The sequence below is a fragment of the Curcuma longa genome, chromosome 4, assembly GCF_044706935.1.
Source record: "Curcuma longa cultivar G26 ecotype Majalengka, Jawa Barat chromosome 4, ITB_CL_G26_1.1, whole genome shotgun sequence".
Classification (NCBI taxonomy): Eukaryota; Viridiplantae; Streptophyta; class Magnoliopsida; order Zingiberales; family Zingiberaceae; genus Curcuma; species Curcuma longa.
This window is the reverse complement of record NC_133864.1, coordinates 9,943,112-9,961,090: the sequence shown is the minus strand read 5'-3', so window position 1 is coordinate 9,961,090 and position 17,979 is coordinate 9,943,112. Positions and strand designations below refer to the sequence as shown.

The 17,979-nt window shown below is 36.3% G+C and overlaps 3 protein-coding genes across 3 annotated transcripts; all 3 read left to right on the top strand.

Moving 5' to 3' along the window:
• The first annotated feature begins 2,175 nt into the window (after positions 1–2,175).
• LOC141827853 (uncharacterized) lies at positions 2,176–7,696 on the top strand. Its single transcript, XM_074715183.1, has 6 exons — positions 2,176–2,800; positions 4,174–4,285; positions 4,375–4,546; positions 4,628–4,821; positions 5,401–5,529; positions 7,512–7,696. Exons 1-5 carry the CDS (start codon positions 2,304–2,306, stop codon positions 5,518–5,520), a joined length of 1,095 nt encoding a protein of 364 aa, XP_074571284.1. The 5' UTR covers positions 2,176–2,303; the 3' UTR covers positions 5,521–5,529; positions 7,512–7,696.
• Positions 7,697–8,401: 705 nt separating this feature from the next.
• On the top strand, positions 8,402–9,271 carry LOC141827061 (uncharacterized). Its single transcript, XM_074714341.1, has 2 exons — positions 8,402–8,974; positions 9,062–9,271. Exons 1-2 carry the CDS (start codon positions 8,402–8,404, stop codon positions 9,269–9,271), a joined length of 783 nt encoding a protein of 260 aa, XP_074570442.1.
• A 931-nt stretch (positions 9,272–10,202) lies between these two features.
• On the top strand, positions 10,203–11,202 carry LOC141827060 (zinc finger protein WIP5-like). The gene is made up of 3 exons (XM_074714340.1): positions 10,203–10,625; positions 10,708–11,006; positions 11,091–11,202. Exons 1-3 carry the CDS (start codon positions 10,203–10,205, stop codon positions 11,200–11,202), a joined length of 834 nt encoding a protein of 277 aa, XP_074570441.1.
• The last annotated feature ends 6,777 nt before the right edge of the window (positions 11,203–17,979 follow it).

Sequence of the window (17,979 nt, the reverse complement as noted above, 5' to 3'; positions counted from 1 at the left end):
TAAGGGTTATTTTTTTTAGCAATTATTATAATTAGGTTTTCTTACTTATATATATAATACAAATATTAGAACTGTAAAAAAATAAAAAATATTTAAAAGAATCACTTTAAATGCAAATCTCTGACTTTACGTCCCCACCAACTACTTTGACTTTTAATCGGGGACATGTCGATGTCCGATCAAGAAATCGAACGATTTTCTCAACTAATTTAATTAATGTCCATTTTTTTTTCTCAACCAGTTTAGCTCATGATTTTTATATTTGTTTTCAGAAAATAAATTTGCTTTTTAACATAAAATAAAATAAAATATTTATTTCAAATTGTTTAGTTCACAAAGGATCAAGTGCTAATGAACCTTTAAATTAAGTTATTTGATTTAATTTTGCACAATTTTATTTTTGGATTACCGTTAAGACATGAAAAATTAATCATTTCTCTCTAATCAAAATTACTATGCATAAATTATTATTATATTAAATAGTTACTAGAATGTTACATTGTTACTAGAATGTTAAAATTATTTTTAAAATTTTATAGCAACTACTTAAATAGTTACTAGAATGTTATATTAGTTGTAACAACAATTATAGTAGTTATTATCTAGATAGCTAACAATGTTATATTAATTATTATAATATTTTACTATATAAAATTTAAAATGATTTTAAATAAATTAAAATAATTTTAATTAAACTAATAAATAATAATTTAATGTAATAATATTTCATATATAATAATTTTTATTAATAGTAGTCATCGTTGTTATGATAGCTCTGAAAATAAGAATATTTTTGAGGTAAAAATTATAATGAGACGTTTGTTTTAATATTTTTTATAAAAAGGGTTTTCTACGTGGGTGTCCTTTTGATTTTTTGTTTGTTTTTATAACCAATTATTAAAAAATAATAAATGTAAACTTTTAAAGGACAAGGTAGTGAATCCCATTATTTATATTGCTTCCGAAAGTACATCAAAAATTCTTATAAGGAATTAAAAATACACTATTTTAAAATTATCCCTCAATTTCTCATTATTATTAAAATTATCTTTGATTTTGATTTACTCTCCTTAAATTATGAGAGTTGCCCTTCAAACATAATTGAGTTGGTTACTATAGGACAAATTTACTAAAGTGAATAAAAATTGAATCTCGACGAAATCAAGGTAATGCCCTCTCTCGTATTGGTTAATTATAATATCTTAATTTATCTCTTTATAGATGATTATGGAATCGACTATGTAGAACTGCTGGAGTAGCGAATTGTATCATATTCCAAGAAGGTGACTATAAATTATCTTTTGAACTATATGTCATTAACCTCTTAGAGATTTGATATTTTGCGCGACTTGCGCTACGCAATCCTGTGCGTGACACAGCTGATCCATTGCCATTGCCGCCGCCTTCATCGTGTCATTTGCCTACCGTCGGGTGGTGTCCCGGGCGCGATCGACGCGCTGCTCGCGGGCGCATTGATCGACATCAGATTTTGACCGGATTATGGTCGAAATTCGGCGCAATTTGGTCGGAACACGACCGACAATGGCACGCGCCGTTTCTGACCAAATCGTGGTCAGATTCAGGCCAAATCACGATCGGAGACCGCCCGAGGAAGGATTGGCGTGATACAGTGGTCCTTCCTCGGTCGGTTTTCGATCGCAATTTGGTCAGAAATTGATGCGCGTCATTGCCGACTGCGTTTCCGACCAAATTGCATCGGATTCCAACCACAATTCGATCGAAATCTGATGCCGATTGACGCGCCGACGAGCGACGCGTCGATCGTGCCTGGGCCGACGGTCAACGGTGGTCAGACGGCGCGACGGCAGCGACAAGGGTCGGGTACAGAACGTTGTGCATTCCCACATTTGAACGGCTAGATTTACACGTAATTGCATGATGGATGGTGGATCGCTGTGTCACACACGGGCGCGCATGGGTGCGCACGAGAGAGTCGCGCATAATATCAAACTCGTAGCCTCTTATTCACATCTTTAATATAAATAGAATTATAATTTGAGGGCATTTTTTAAAAAACAGCAAATCTCGCATCCTTTTGAAAATTCTCCATTTTTACTAGCTGAGGCTATTTTGGTCATTTCGCACCTTTTTTAATATATTCCGAAGACCTACGAAAGAGAAAGAGAAAGAGAAAGCGAAAAGAAGAAAGGGAAAAGAGGGATTAGAGAGATAGAGAGAGGGAGCGAGAGAGAAAGGGATACGGAGAGCGGGCGATTTGAGTTTTGCGCAGCCGTTCCGTCTCCCTGGAGCCGCCGTCGGACGGCGCTGTGCCGGCCATCGCCATGGTGTCCGACCAGGAGATCGCCAGCTGCATCGAGTCCGTCCTGCGGCAGTCCGCAGATCCTGCCGGCACCCTATCCGGAGTCGTCCGCCAGGTCGAGGCCAAGCTAGGCGTCGACCTCTCGCACAAGTCCGCCTTCATACGAGACCAGATCGAGCTCCTTCTCGGCCCCTCCCGCGCACCTCCGGTCGCCCTTCTTGCTCCGCAGCAGCCTCCACCCACTTCTTCCCCGCATAACCCCTACTTCTTCCTTCCCCACCTCCAGCTACAACAGCAGATCGCCACTCACCAGCCAACTTCCTCCGCGTCCCCAAATCCTTTTCCTCCTCAGCAACACTCTGGAATCGCCTTCCAGTATCCCCCGCCACCGCCTCTGCCAGCTGCCGCTGTCATGGCGGCATACCACCTCCAACAACAGCTCCACCAGACACCGCAGGGCGTCCCTTCTGCCACCCGCACCCCACCTGTGGCTGTCGCTGTGTCTGCTCCCAAGGAAAGGTACTACCTTTTGCTCGTAGCACATTATACACACCAACCGCGTTATTTTGGGGCTTATATCGAGCCATCCCTTAGTTTTAAACTATCGATGCTCCACCCTTTTGTGTGATCCTGTTTCCATTTTTTATTCTTTTTCCCAATTTGAGAATGGAGATTAAAGGTTTGGGCGTCCGTAATAAGAAGTTGGAGAATTTGTTCAACATATTAGTTTATCTTTAGACACGTGTGAGTGTGTTAAATATGTATCACGTCTTGTCGTTATTTTGTAGGTTCATCTTAAGATTTGGAACATCCAAGCTTAGACAAAAAAGACAAAAAAAAAAAAAAAGAACACGAAGAAAGAATGTACTGCAAGATCATAGTCGCAAGTGCATGCTTGAGAACTGCAGTTTTTGTGTTGGTGAACTAGAGTGCCATCAAACATTTAATTGATTGCGACTTTTTTTGCCAAGCCCCTCATGATCCTGGCTGTTTACCTATGTAAGAGACTTGAAAAATCAAATCCTGGTTTCTCTACTTCTCTTTACTCCATCTCCATGCATGGCTTGTACCAATTCACAAGTCTTGCAGCAGTTTGGAATAGGTGGACCCAAAATGCAATGTGCTTATGCCTTAATACAGTACTATTTGTTAATTAGATTTGATTTGCATGTAACAGAGAATTTTGGTCTTATTCTTAAGATTTGTCAAGGGAAGATTTGTTCTGTTTCTTGTGTATAGATTGGTAGGTGAACCTACTCATGTCATAATCTTTCATCGTCATTATAAGGATTAAATCCTGTTAGTACCAAGTATTTGAGGTCAGTCTTTTGGCAAACCATATAGAAAGGTACACCATTAGTAACCTAATCTATTAGTCTTATCCTCTGGAAAAAAGATATGCTTGTTCCACTTCACTATGGCCTTTGTTTCCCGACCCCTTCCCAATTCCTTGATGATTTTATAGGGAGAGGTCGAGGAAAAGTAACCCTTCCCTCTCTTGTCTCATTACGTCAATTATGTTTCAACCCATTTTATATTGTGTAATTAACATGAAACCAGAACCAAAGATATACTTCATGAATATTGCATGGCAGGATGTATGCTGGGCCTTTGTTTTTCTAATTTTATTGGGGAGGTAATCAATTACTAATGAACTTGAATTGGTAGTGTTGTGGCAGCCTCATGTGTTCTGGGACCAACCTTCTTTGCATTTTTAATGTTCATAGCAAGGCAGATTTTTTTTTTTTTGTAAAAAAAATTATTTATAGTTCATCAATACATTCTGCGGATGAATATGTAAAAAAAAATTTAAATTTGGTACTTTATGTATTATTCTGATCTGTGGGGTTCTGTGGTTGGTATTGGTTACTGTTATTTCATGTACTGTACAGTGCACCACCTAAGGCTAAAAGAAAAGGTGGCCCTGGTGGTCTAAACAAAGTTTGTGGCGTTTCACCTGAACTCCAGCCCATTGTTGGTGAGGCAGCAATGTCAAGAACTGAGGTCCGTCTTACAATCAGCAACTTCACTGTTCCAAACCTTGCTCCAACAATTGCTATTGTTCTATATACTCATTGCACATCTCACTGCAGATTGTGAAGCAGCTCTGGGCTTACATCCGAAAAAACAATCTCCAAGATCCTAATAATAAGAGGAAGATCATATGTAATGATGAACTGCGGCGGGTGTTTGAGACTGACAGTACTGACATGTTCAAAATGAACAAGCTGTTAGCTAAACATATTCTTCCTCTTGATTGTGCAAGTATGTTGTTTATCTTGCATATTCATGTGTGCATCTTTGTCAGGAAAAGCTGAAGAATAGAATTTTTTGTTTCTTTCTCAGAAGAGACTGCTCCTGAGATTAAAAGGCTAAAGGCTGAAGAGACTACACCTGAAGTTTCCGAACCTGGTTCTGATGGATATCCGCTTTCTATTTCTGATGCTCTAGCAAATTTTTTTGGATGTGAAGATAGAGAGATGCTCCAATCTGATGCTTTGAGCCGTGTATGGGACTATATAAAGTCCAATCAGCTGGAAGTAAGTTCAAACTGTTTGCATGAGATGACATTGTCAGTTTCCATCAAATATGTATAGTTTGTTATGCCTAATATATTCTGCTCAGAGGCCAATAATTTCTGTTTGCATAGTTATTTTTTCTTTTCTGAGTATGCAAAGATAGATGTGTGATGTTACAACAACAATAACAACAACCAAATCTTATCCCACTAGGTGGGGATGTGTGATGTTACTAAATAAAAAAATACTGTGAGAAAATAGGTTAAGGTGGAATGAGTGTGCTCACAGCGATAATAAATTCTATCAGTTAGGAAAGTTGATCAGATTAGATTTGAAGGTGGAAGGGCAGGAGAGAGAGAGAGAGTATAATTAACACAATTAGAAGTGATTTAAGAAATATGAAGATTTGGTGATGTTTATTTGATCATAATCTTATTTAATCTAAGTTTTCTTTTTTTCCAAAAGATTCTTATAATGTTTGTGTCAGATTTTAAAAATTTACCAACTTCATTTATAATTTAGGATCAGCTGCATCTATTTGGGATATCTCTTGTTTGCCAACATTTATTATTTGTAACCAGATTTGCTTAACTTTTGTAGGATCATACAAATATGGTGATTACATGTGATACCAAGCTTGAAGAATTGTTTGGTTGTAAGAGTCTTACTGTCGCAGGTGTAACTGACATGTTGGCGAACCATTTACTCAAAAAATCATGATCGTATTAGGTAACCTGGTTATATGATCTATGTTTATCATCTCCTCTTTGCACTGTTTTTTTTTTTTTTTGTGAATCTGTTGTTTGTCCCTATATACATTTCCCCTCTTTGTTGATTTGAGGATATTCTGACAATTACTTAGTCTTGTTTACTTTGGATGAAGTTTTTTTTTACTGTATGGTGAGATGAGTTGATGTCTAGTTTCTACTATCGAATTATACTAGAATACTGTAACCGTTATCAATTAGGAAAATTTTGTAGCAGTCTTTTTTGTAGAATTTTCTAGACTCATGCTTTTGAAATCTCTTGTTTTGCATGTGTTGCACTCTCATGTTTCATCTTTTGACTTTGCAATTCAAATTATCATCACAAAAGCACAAAAACATGGTCATTCTGTTAGTGTGCCTGTGCAATATTTTTTAAAATCCCATTTCCCCGTTTTCATGTTATTTGTAGAAGTTAAAATGCCATGCTCTCCTTAATATGCATATAGTTGAATTTAACATAATCCTTAGCTTGTTATGATTTGCTTTCCATAATACATCATTTTATGTGGTTACAAAATTCAAATACAAATAATTGAAATCATGTTTAGGCACTCAGCGGAAAGGGCTATGCCTGTGCTTAGAAAAAGTGAGGTATACATTTCTATAGGTACCATATATAGGTCAATTTACCATATCATACCCCTTTTAATTATTTTTACCATAACACATCTCTCATTGTTGTTCTTCCTGTATACATCCAATTTCAAAAATCCCTTCACAATTTTCTTTTGCCTATTTTTGCAAGTTGATTTGCCAATTCACCCGCTGTGTGATTTTCACTCAAAATTAACTTGTTTTAGTTCCTCTGTACTTAAACTGTTAATTTTGAAATAGGTTGTGCATAAATATAGATAAATATCGATGCAAGGCTTTCATGGGTAAGATTGGTACAAAATGCTACACACCCTATCATGTTAAATAAAATGCAACAAAATTCAAGTCAATTAAAAAAAAATCAAAATCTTGAAAATGCCACTATCACATTGATTTTTGTACTATAGATTTAGTGATAGCACTGGAGTTGAATTGACGGCGTAGATGGTTAAGTTATATAACCAATTTACCTTTTATTCTCTCCTGCTCAAAGTACTGTTAGAGATGAGTGCATACAGCATTTGCACCGCATGTTACATGCGGTATATTTTTCTCCTTCCTCTCCTCGAGAGGTCATCCACATGTCTGTCTTCTTGATGCACAAGGATGGATTATTATCTTGAATTCATGATCCAATTTTTTGACCCTTGTACGTCATCAAAGCTATCCTAATGCTGCTCATGCAGAATGCCCCATTAGTGCCGCAAGACTCCCTATTCCTTTTGAAGATTTTATCTTTTATATCACCCTCCATATTTCTCTTTATTTGAGCTTGAGGTCTTTCTCTCTGTATTCTATAATATAAATTTTTTGTTTCTAATTGTAGCTTTGCTGGACTGCTGGTTTATGTACAATTTTAAGTTACTTTATGTTGCTTTCCTAACCCGGAAATATATGTTTTATGCATCGAACATCTTCTGCTGCTTTATTTATCATCACTCTCTGCTAAAAGATGAATGTGTTCTTCATGATTTATCATGCATATTCATCGTCCTTCACGTGTTGATTTTTATTTAAGATTGAAACCGCTCTCTATGTATTCAATAATGTAAAATGTCTGCTTCCAACTTTAGCTTAGCTGAACGTCTAGTTTATAGAGAACTTCTGCTGCTGCTTTATGTATTGTTTACTTTCTACTAAAGTTGAATGAGTTCTTCTTGATTTGTCATTGATGCACATTATAATTATACGACCACCACCGAAGTGGTGCATCTCTCACTCTTTGATAATCATTATTAGTTTTATTTTTGTACAATTCTTATCGATGGTCTGGTAGACAACCATGATGCTGTATTTGGTTGTTTTTTACATCAGTTGATAACTGATGTGTAATTGCTTCTCATCGTGCAGACACTTTTTGGTTTCATCAGGTTGGTCCTAACACTCACAAAGCTGGAAAAAGGACTCTACTACGAAGTGTTCTTACTGGTTGTACGTTACAATGTTAGAAAGTAGTTTCTAGTTAGGTTGTTATGTAACTTATTTACTGATGTTCCTAATCAAGATAGTTGACTTCCATTACTCTATTTCGATTCTACCGTTATCTACATCGGAGATACTGACACGAAACGACCTTACTAATATCAATGTAAATGGAATGCTTTGGAGATAGATTAATACAGATTGCACCCTCCACCTCTCGCCAGAATCTACTTCAGATGGACAATTTTTCTTGGTAAGTCGAAAGCTGCTCCTTTTTAACATTGTGTATCGATCCTTTGTATGAATTAAGTTACACTGCTTCTGTTTGCATTCTTTCTGAGTTGATCAATAAGGGGTGCTCCTTCCATTGGAAGAACCGATTTTCGATAATCTATCGTTCTCGGTATGTTGTAAGTTTATCGGTTCATGTTGCGTTTATATCGTCTCCGAGTGTAGTATGCATGATAAGTTTACCAGTCAGTTATCTCAGTAAAATTTTGCCTGATGTCTTTGTTAATATAGTTTCTGTCATCTTTGTAAGTTAGAACTAATTTGTCAGTAATTGATCAATGTTTAATATTAATGCTCCCTTTGTATTGCAGTAATGTGTGATTTTGCTTTGAAATCGATCTTAATTTTCAGCCGTCAGATCTATGTGGTTACAACTTGCACTCCCCGTCGAGTTCGGTTATCATCGACAGGCGGTGAGAGATAGACGTGCCGAAATTATAGGAACGTGCGCAGAGATTGACTAATGCGGCAGAAGAGCCACCCACTCACCGCGTGGTCTTCTACTACGTAAGGAAACAGAGCGAGCGATGGAAGCGGCGGCGGCGGTGATGGCCGCGGACGCCTTCGACGCTCACTCTGAGGTCGCCGATGCTCTCTCTGGCTTCCTCTCCGACCCCTCCGACGCCTCCCGCTTCCTCCTCGATGACCTTCTCCTCCTCCACCCTCCGCTACCCCACTCCGCCGTCGAGGCCTCCTCCTCCTCCACCTCCTTCCAAATCCATCCCTCTGCCAACGCCTCCGGGTGTGGCAGCATCCACCCGTCCTTCTCTGCCCCTTCCTCCCTCTTCGCTCAGCCGACGGTTCAGGAGTCCAGCGGCGGGGGGCTGTTCCGGCATTGGCCGAAGCGCCACCAGAGTTGCGGCGACCTGTACGGTCACCGCCAGATGCCAGCGCCGGAGAGGCGGGTGGAATTGTCGGCGCAGAGCACGGCGGCTCGGGCGAGGAGGAAGAGGATTGCTGAGAAGATGCAGGAGCTGGGGCGGCTGATTCCCGGCGGGAACAGGATGACGACGGCGGAGATGCTGCAGGCTGCCACTGGCTACGTCAAGTTCATGCAGGCCCAAGTTGCGCTTCTTGGGCTCTTCGGCGGCCCAATTAAGGTCCAATTAATTAACAAAATTTTTAAATAAAAAATAGTAATTATTTAAAAAATGATAAACTCATTTGATTTTCTTATTACATTGTAGGATTGGATTGCTCCGTTAGAGATCGAGAGGAGGACTCGAGTCCTCATGTCATCGACACAAATGCAAGAAATGTTGGCCGCGGAAGGCCGGTGCGTGGTGCCAAAGGAAGTGGTTATGACTATGGCTGAGGACGATGACATTAAGTTGAACCTAGCCATCGCTCGCGACCTAACTCAGTTCATCGAGTTGATCAATATTGAACTACATTAAGGCTCAACTATAGATTTACGTATCGTATATATGTCAATATGTAATGTATTTCTCTCAAGAAACAAGAAGTTGTATATACGTAATTTTTACTAACAACACTACTCGATACATAAATTATGCAATTATATAAATAAATACATTTCTTGTAAGTGTTTTTCTCTCGCATAGCTAGCTATTTACAAGGGAGTCCTAGATCATATCCTCCCTCAAATTCTTGTTACCCTAATTAAATTTTTTTATTAGAAATCAATCACATCTTTAATTTGGGAAACAAATTCTAATTTCTTCCTCTCTACTCAAATCTAGGTTCATCACTAGCCATTCAAATCATATTATGTGATAATAGGATTACGAGTGACACAATACCTTTTTTGGTATAATAAAAATTATTAAGGATTAAATGAGGTCATCTAAGATAGGGAAAACTATTCTTAATTACTTTGGTTGGAAATTAGAAGTTGAGAGAACACCAATAGTGGAGGATAAAGGTCATTTTTATTTGCTATTTTAATTTACTAGTCGATTGAAATTAGCATTTACATATCGAGGAAATTTAGTGCCATGCATTCTCTTTGCAAATTAAATAAACTAAGAACGGCTAGAAATCAATTTAAATAATAAATTTCACAAAGAAAATAAATGTAAAATAGATTAAGTAGCTAGATAAATATTACACTCCGACTCTCTCATCTTAAACGGAGCTAAGCCCATGCCTGATCAACACCAATCTCGCCCCCACTCTAGTTTTAAAGTGAGTCCTAGAGAGAAAGAAGGAAAGATATCGAAGAAGAAATATAGCTAGCCTTCTGTTTCTCTCTCTCTTTTTGACAATTTTGTTATTTGGTGGAAAGATCGAACGATCTTCTAGCTAGAACAAACTTATAAATTTCAACTTATTGACGTCCTTGGCAAATCCAAACTCTCCTATCCTATGGCGGCTACTTCTTCTTCTTCTTCCTCAGGCTTGCCTATGACTCCTCCACCACCCTTGCGAGAAGCCCTCCCACTAGTCGACCAACTACTCATGACTCCGACGACTAACGGTGAAGGAAAGAGAAAAGGAGGAGATATCGAATTGTTCATCTCTAAAGTAGTGGAGGAGGAGAGTAGGGTGACACTTCAACTAGGACTGCCAATTAGCTTCGATGAAGTCGATATCGTCTCGAGAGTCTCAATTCCTAATGATCCTTATTCTTCTACTACATCGACAATGAAGGAGGAGGAATTAGAGATGAGAAAGGTCACAAGGGGTACCAACTTTTGGATCCCCACCCCATCAGAAATCCTCATTGGGGCTACTCAATTCTCCTGCCCCATTTGCTCCAAAACTTTTAATAGATACAACAACATGCAAGTAAGTACTTAAATACTGTACTGTTCGATTTAATTTCATACATATATGTTAATGGTGTACGTACGTATACGTATGTACGTAGATGCATATGTGGGGGCACGGGTCAGAGTACAGAAAAGGGCCGGAATCCCTGAAGGGGCGGGGGACGGTGGAGGGGTGGAGATGGCGGAAATTAATGTCGATGTCGTGCTATTGCTGCGTGGTGGGGTGCCAAAACAACGTGGAGCACCCGCGCGCGAGGCCGCTCAAGGACTTCCGCACCCTGCAAACGCACTACAAGCGCAAGCACGGAGCCAAGGCCTTCGCCTGCCGCAAGTGCACCAAGGCCTTCGCCGTACGAGGCGACTGGCGCACCCACGAGAAGAATTGCGGCAAACTCTGGTACCTACCTAGTACTTGTAATTTGATCATCTAGCTAGCTAATTATATATATATTTCGAAAGGATTAATTAATTAATTAATTAGGTACTGTGTGTGCGGATCGGACTTCAAGCACAAGCGATCGTTGAAGGACCATATCGAGGGATTTGGCACCGGCCATGCGCCCTACGAGATCAACATCTTCCAAGATATATAGTCATCGACGACAATATTCAGCCCTCAGCAATTAAAGAATATATATCGATCAAGAATATCTTACGTAGTGCCAAGGTTCCCTATCCATATTTCTCAAACACCCTCTGGTTAGGCGTTAAGGCCATGTTTTGATGGGTTCTATCTGAGCAGCCCATCACAGATTATTAAGGAGTATCATTAGTCTTCCTCCTCACTAGTCAGATGATACATGGTGAAGTCATTATACGACTTTCAAACAAGCTAAGCTCTAAAGCAATGACACGAAAAGTTTGATGAAGTCATGGAGAAAAATGGATTTATCATCAACATAATGAATGTGACAAATGTATCTATATTAAAGACACTGAGTATGGTAAAGAGATGATATCAAAAGATAAGTCTATCCACTTTTGTCAAAATCTCTTCTTTTCTATCGTAAAAATTTTTACACTTGGTTTGCCATCAACAACCAGTACTTGGTTGTCCCCCTTGGATGATATACTTATCATTTAGAACGATTAAAAGAAAATCAAATCCACTAAAAATATATAACTCAAAATTCGACATGAAAGATATTGACTTAGCTGATGTACTACTAGGAATTCAAATTCTTAAAACATCGTAATGACTTGTTCTAAGTTAGTCATATTATGTGGATAAGATTTTTGAGAAATTCAATAAGGATGATTCTATGTTGGTACATACTTTGATACATATAAGCCAACATCTATCAAAAAATAAAGGTGAGAGCATCTCTTAGATAGAGTACTCCAAAATTATTAAAAGTTTGATATACTTGATGAGTTGTATATGACCATATTGAACATACTAAGTAAGCAAACTAAATAAATACACGAGTAATTTCAATGTTGAACATTGGATAGGGATAACAAGAGTACTCAGATACATAAGATATACTCATGATTATGAATTACATAATACAAAATATCCTACTAATCGAAGGATACAATGAAATAAATTAGATATCTAATGTGAAAGATTCAAAGTCTACTAGTGGATATTTATTCACATTGGGAGGTGCAATCATTTTATGAAAATTTTATAAGTAAATTGTTAACAGATCCACAATGAAATCTGAGTTTATAGCCCTTAAAAATATAGTGAAGATGTCGAATAACAATGCTAATTATTAGAAGATATTCCTAGATGAGCAAAACCTATGTTACTATTTGTATACATTATAATAGTTAATCGACTATTGGATGGGCATGGAGTCATTTGTATAATGGTAAGTTTAGACATATGCATTAAATGTATACAATACCATTAGACAACTACTTTCAACTGGTGGTATATATCACTGTTGATTATGTGAAGTCAAAGGATAATTTGATAAATCTGTTAACCAACAAATTAAAGAGTTAATTGCAAGTTCATCATAAGGAATGATATTGATGTCTGTCAAATATGTTGGTGCACAGGAAACTCAACTTATGTTGACTGAAGATTAATCTAAGAACTAGGTTGCGTCGACCAAATAGATCACTGTAGTGGAACTACCAAATGGACCAGTGATACTCGTAAAGAATAAAGGTTAAGCATACGACTTTTAATGATTCCTATGCTTCGAGCAATAACCTATATGAGAGAGAAGTGGAGCAATTTTGAAGAGAATTGAAAGACACAATTTTTAGAACCTTAGCAGAACCAGATGTGTTCATGGCAAAAAATGAACACACCCATGAGAACTGAGTTTTATAGAGAGATTTCTAAGAAAGATCTGTAACTACAGAGATCTGTAACTACTTATAGAAATGATAGAACAATTCATAGTTTGGCTGCAAAATTGCAACTAGTTGGCTAGGTGCAAATGTGATTTTGCGGCCAAATCATGAGTTTCAGTTGGCTAGCCCTGAAATTGTGCTGGCTAACTAGTCGAGTGAATTTATTTATTTATTTATTTATTTATTTTGCAATCCTTTATCTAAAGTTGTTGCTCTATCTTCATTCTTGATCTAAACTACTTTTAGTATTCTTTAATTCTATGTATAGTAAATGAATCAAACATTCATGAAAAAAGTTTAATGTTCTATTTAGTAAGAGTTTATTTATGTTCATTCAATATACACAGGGTTAATTAGATGAACAAATTTGAATAACCCGTTAAACTAAATGAACATGATTAAACATATATTTAATGAGTAATGATAGGTAGCATGATTAGCAAATATAGCATGACACACTGCATGCAATGGGTTCCATATTCATGAATAAAGATTATAAATTAAATAAAGATTATAAATTATTCATAATATTTACCAATAAAATTTATGGACCATATTCATTAATGAATGAAACTCTTATCAAAATTATAAATTAGAAACTCGATCTCAACTTAAATAAATAAATCCATCAATCAATTAAACAAATATAAAATTTTCTTCAGACAATCAAATAATCTTAAATTGACATTTAAACTCTTAGAAATAAACCAAGCCAAAGTTAATAAATAACCATTTCAACTGCTTAATTCATTTTAAAAATAATTTGATTTAGTTCAATTATTTTATCAAACAAACTTGAGCATGCAATATATCTCTTAAGTTTTCTGTTGTTGCTCGTGCCATGGATCAAAATAAATTTATTCCATCCTCATGGGTGCGATGTCGCGGTATAGTATTGAGAGAAATACTAAAATAATTATGATTTGAATTCAAATAAGATGAAAATCTTAGAGGTATAGGCCGAAGGATTAGTCGAGCGAAGCTATAAACTTGTTAGTGCTTAATTAATGGACCCCTGTAAAATTGTCTTTTGACACTTGCCGAATGTACATGATACCATAAGTCAGCATTGTTTTTTTTGTTCATCCTTCTATTTTGTCTTCTTTTATTTTTATTTTTTTATATTTCTGAAATTAAATGTATATTTGAAATCTTTTCCTTGGACATTAAGGTATTCTTTGACAATTCTGAAATATCAGTTTATATATAATAAAATCATTAATTTAATAATGTTGCTCCAAATGCCTCAAAATTAGAGGGATACTTCATACTTGATAAGGTGCAATGAACTATACAAAAAATGCATGAGTAATTATAATTGGTAATATATTTGTGATTTTCTTCTTTAAACAATAATATATATATATATATTATCTTCTGAGGTGTTGAATATAATCTATAAAATGATATGACTTAAAACACAAATTAATTATTATTATATTTTATATTATCTTTTAGGTATGGAATATAATTTCTTTGTTGCTAATATTTTAAATAATAATTATAATATTCTACTAAAATACTTTGGAAAAGTTTTTATTATTATTATTATTATTTATAGATTTTAAAATAATATCTTTTACAGTAAAAAGTGAAATCTACCACTCAACGACTCCACACAATTGATCACACGATCATCTGTGAAGAGGTAAATGATCAAGAATCTGCAGTTGGCAATACGAGGGAGGGAATTCGATTCTTGCCGATTGCAACAAGTCTGCTCCCCATTAACTAACTCAACCATGTCCCAAGGGCTAAAATAATATCTTTTGTAGATATACCATATAACTTAGATACAAATTATCTAAAGATATAACTCCAAACTCGAACTACTATCAATTTGATATAACTCAAATCCTAAACTATCGAAAACAACATATACAACTCCAAGTGCGAACTATTAGCAATTTGATATAACTCAAATCCTTGACGACTATCGAAAACAACAACATGCGAAGAAAATTTTTTTAAAACTTCAACAAAAGATAGAATCTGCCACCTCAGCAGGCTCACATGATCGATCCCACGACCATATGTGAGGAGACATATTGAGAAATTGCAGTTGACTACGACGGACGAGGACATTGTGAAACTAAGATTCGATCATTGTCCACTTTAATAACTTTATTTTATCGTAATTAACTCAACTATATGAGAGAAAAAAAACTAACTTCACTAAGATCTCAATTGCTATATATCAAAATTTATCATCTTGTATAACATTAGATAAGTCCTTCAAATATTTATTTTTACAAACAGAGTCAACATTCTTGATTTAGCCACTAAACTCCTCGTCGACATGAATAGACTCCAAGTAGATGAGCTCCTCGCTCACTCCCTCGCCGGTGCCGGCGAACCCGTTCGCCTCCTCCGCCGCCGCCATCGCCCTCTTCTTCTTCGCTGAAAGCTTCGACCTTTTTCTTATCTCCGCCTTCTTGAACCCCTGCCCCGCCGATCTGACGCCTAGCGCCGTCCGGCCCTCGGCGTCCGCCGCGCTGTCGCCCCGCCCCTTCCTGGTCTTGCTGTGGGAGCTCATGTGGCCGCCGAAGGCCTGCGCGTTGGGGAACTCGAGGCCGCAGCGCTCGCACTTGTAGACGCGCGTCACGTCGGGGCCCGGCCGGACCTGGCCCACCAGGTAGGACCCGATCGCCTCCCAGTTGGGATCCAGGGGATCGCCGGCGGTGCTGGGGTTCAGGTAGGTCGGGTTCTGGTGGCAGGCGAAGAGGGCGTCAGCGAGGGCATGCCTGTCCACCCTCGGCGGCGCCGCTAGGGGAGGCGTCACCCCGAATGAAGTCGACAGGGGTCAGGGGATCCAGCAGTGGTGCGGGTGAGGCGTTCGATGGATTGTCTGAGAGTGGGAGAGGAGGAGGTGGGTGCAAGTTGAAGGCCGCGCCGGCGGTCGCGCCGTCCATTTGGGGGTATGTCGTGGCGGGGGGTGGAGGGGCAGCGCCGAATAAGGTTGCCTGAGAGGCTATTTCGTCGTCGGAGTTGAGGAGCTCGAGGCAGTACGCGAAGTCGTCCATGAGAACGAAGAGAGAAAGGAAGGAAGAACGGGTTTGTTCGGACCGGCCGGTTCAATCGATTAACCGAATACATGGATAAGTCGCGTGGTCACCGGTTCATGGATTCTTTTGATTTTCAAAACACACCATTAGTAAACGAGGGCACAATCGAACCGGAGAGTGAACTCTTTACGTTTAATTTTAGTCACAATTTTATGGCTTAGTAAGAGACGAGGGTTTGCTTGGACCGGTCAGTTCGATCGATAAATCGCGCAGTGGCCACCGGTTCATCAATTCGTTTGATTTTCAAAGCTCTATCATAGATCATTAGTAAACGAGGACATAATTGAATCGAAGAGCTAGCGAACTCTTTCAGTTTAATTTTAGTCATTTTTTTAAGTTAGTAAGAGAGAATTTATTTAATTGAATTGAATAATCTATTTGTTTGTCGAGTAAGAAAAATTCTATTTTTGTTTGATTAGATCATTCGATTTAGAAATTTTATATATCAAATGTGGCGGCATGTACCTGGAGTTCAAATAAGGATGTTATCGAGCAAAAAATATTCTTGGATAAAAAATAATTTATATCAAATCTGTCTTTTTTTTAGGAATAGAAGAATAAAGGATAAAATTAATATTTTAATTTCTATTCGCCAATTTAAATTCATCCTCTCTATTTAAATTTCTTTTTAATAGATTTTTTAAATTTCAAATAAAATCAAGAAGTTGATATCATTTGAACCGACATTGTATCCTCATTAACACCATTTAAGAAAAATGATCATAAAATAAAATATATTAAAGATACTACCATGAAGATATTCATGGTATTTTATGGGAAACATTCTTTTATAATTATTAATATAAATTAAGGAGATTAGTGCATAGTTTGTTTTTAAAAAACATTAATTATTATAATAGAAAATAAGGAATACATTTTACATAAGACAAAACTTTTAATAGTAGTTAATCCTTTTGAGATCATCCATCATTAAATGCAAGTAAAATAATCACAAATATTTAATTTACTTTCCTTTTTTATTTTCAAATTCAAACTTCTCTCACAAATATATTATTTTATATAATCAAGTTCGAATAAATCATTAATGTAACGGTCCCATGGTTAGGACATTAACCCGAGTTCAAATCTTGGTGGGACCTATGAAAGCTTTTTTACCTCAAATAAATAATAAAAAATCCTTATTATAAAAAAAATATTTTTTGTTGTTTTCTAATTATGAATATGTTAAAAAGCTACTAGATGGAATACTTTCTATTTTTAATTCCTATAATTAGCAATGAACAAAAATTTAATTAAATTGAATAAATTGATTAAATTTAAAAATTTGGTTCAATTTTTTCAAAATTTTAATTTTTTTTTAAATTGATTAATTCGATTCAGTTTAATTTTAAAATTTCTTATTCAATTAAATAGATTTAACCGAATTAATTAAAATAAAAAATAATTTCTAAATTTCTAAATTAGAAAACTTATAAATTCCTAATTAATTGATAATTTTTTTATAATATTTAAAATTTTTGATTAATTCGGTCAAAAACTGAATTAATTGATATTTTATCGATTCAATTTGTTCGATTTTTATTTAAAAATTTAATCGATTCGATTAGTTAAAAAAATTCAGTTCGATTCAATTTTAATTAATTCAGTTTAATTTTAATCGAATATTCAGTCGTACCTACCTACAATGTTAAACGATCCTACTTATGGATGAATATTTTCTATTTTTTTTTTTGTTTTAAAAAATATCAAACAATGAAGCTTATTAATAATCCTAAGATATATAATTAATGTCTTCACATGAAAAAAATGGTCAGAATAAAAAGTTAACCCAAAATTTAGTTTTTTAAAAAATTTATCTAATTTCTAAGAGCTACCCGTACTCATTTTAAAAGTAAATTTTATATTCATAAAGAAAATCCTAAAGACATTGATAACAATAAAAATAAAGAAGTGCATTGAAGAAATGAATTGAGCTCCTCATACCCTATTGCCAACTCCTTCAAGGTGGACATGCTCTAATCATGTCGC

Coding starts and splice junctions, on each gene's coding strand:
- LOC141827853 (XM_074715183.1), top strand. CDS start 2,304: ATGGTGTCCGACCAGGAGATCGCCAGCTGCATCGAGTCCGTCCTGCGG. Junction 2,801..4,173: donor GTGTCTGCTCCCAAGGAAAG/GTACTACCTTTT, acceptor TGTACTGTACAG/TGCACCACCTAAGGCTAAAA. Junction 4,822..5,400: donor TAAAGTCCAATCAGCTGGAA/GTAAGTTCAAAC, acceptor TAACTTTTGTAG/GATCATACAAATATGGTGAT.
- LOC141827061 (XM_074714341.1), top strand. CDS start 8,402: ATGGAAGCGGCGGCGGCGGTGATGGCCGCGGACGCCTTCGACGCTCAC. Junction 8,975..9,061: donor TCTTCGGCGGCCCAATTAAG/GTCCAATTAATT, acceptor ATTACATTGTAG/GATTGGATTGCTCCGTTAGA.
- LOC141827060 (XM_074714340.1), top strand. CDS start 10,203: ATGGCGGCTACTTCTTCTTCTTCTTCCTCAGGCTTGCCTATGACTCCT. Junction 10,626..10,707: donor ATAGATACAACAACATGCAA/GTAAGTACTTAA, acceptor GTATGTACGTAG/ATGCATATGTGGGGGCACGG. Junction 11,007..11,090: donor AAGAATTGCGGCAAACTCTG/GTACCTACCTAG, acceptor TTAATTAATTAG/GTACTGTGTGTGCGGATCGG.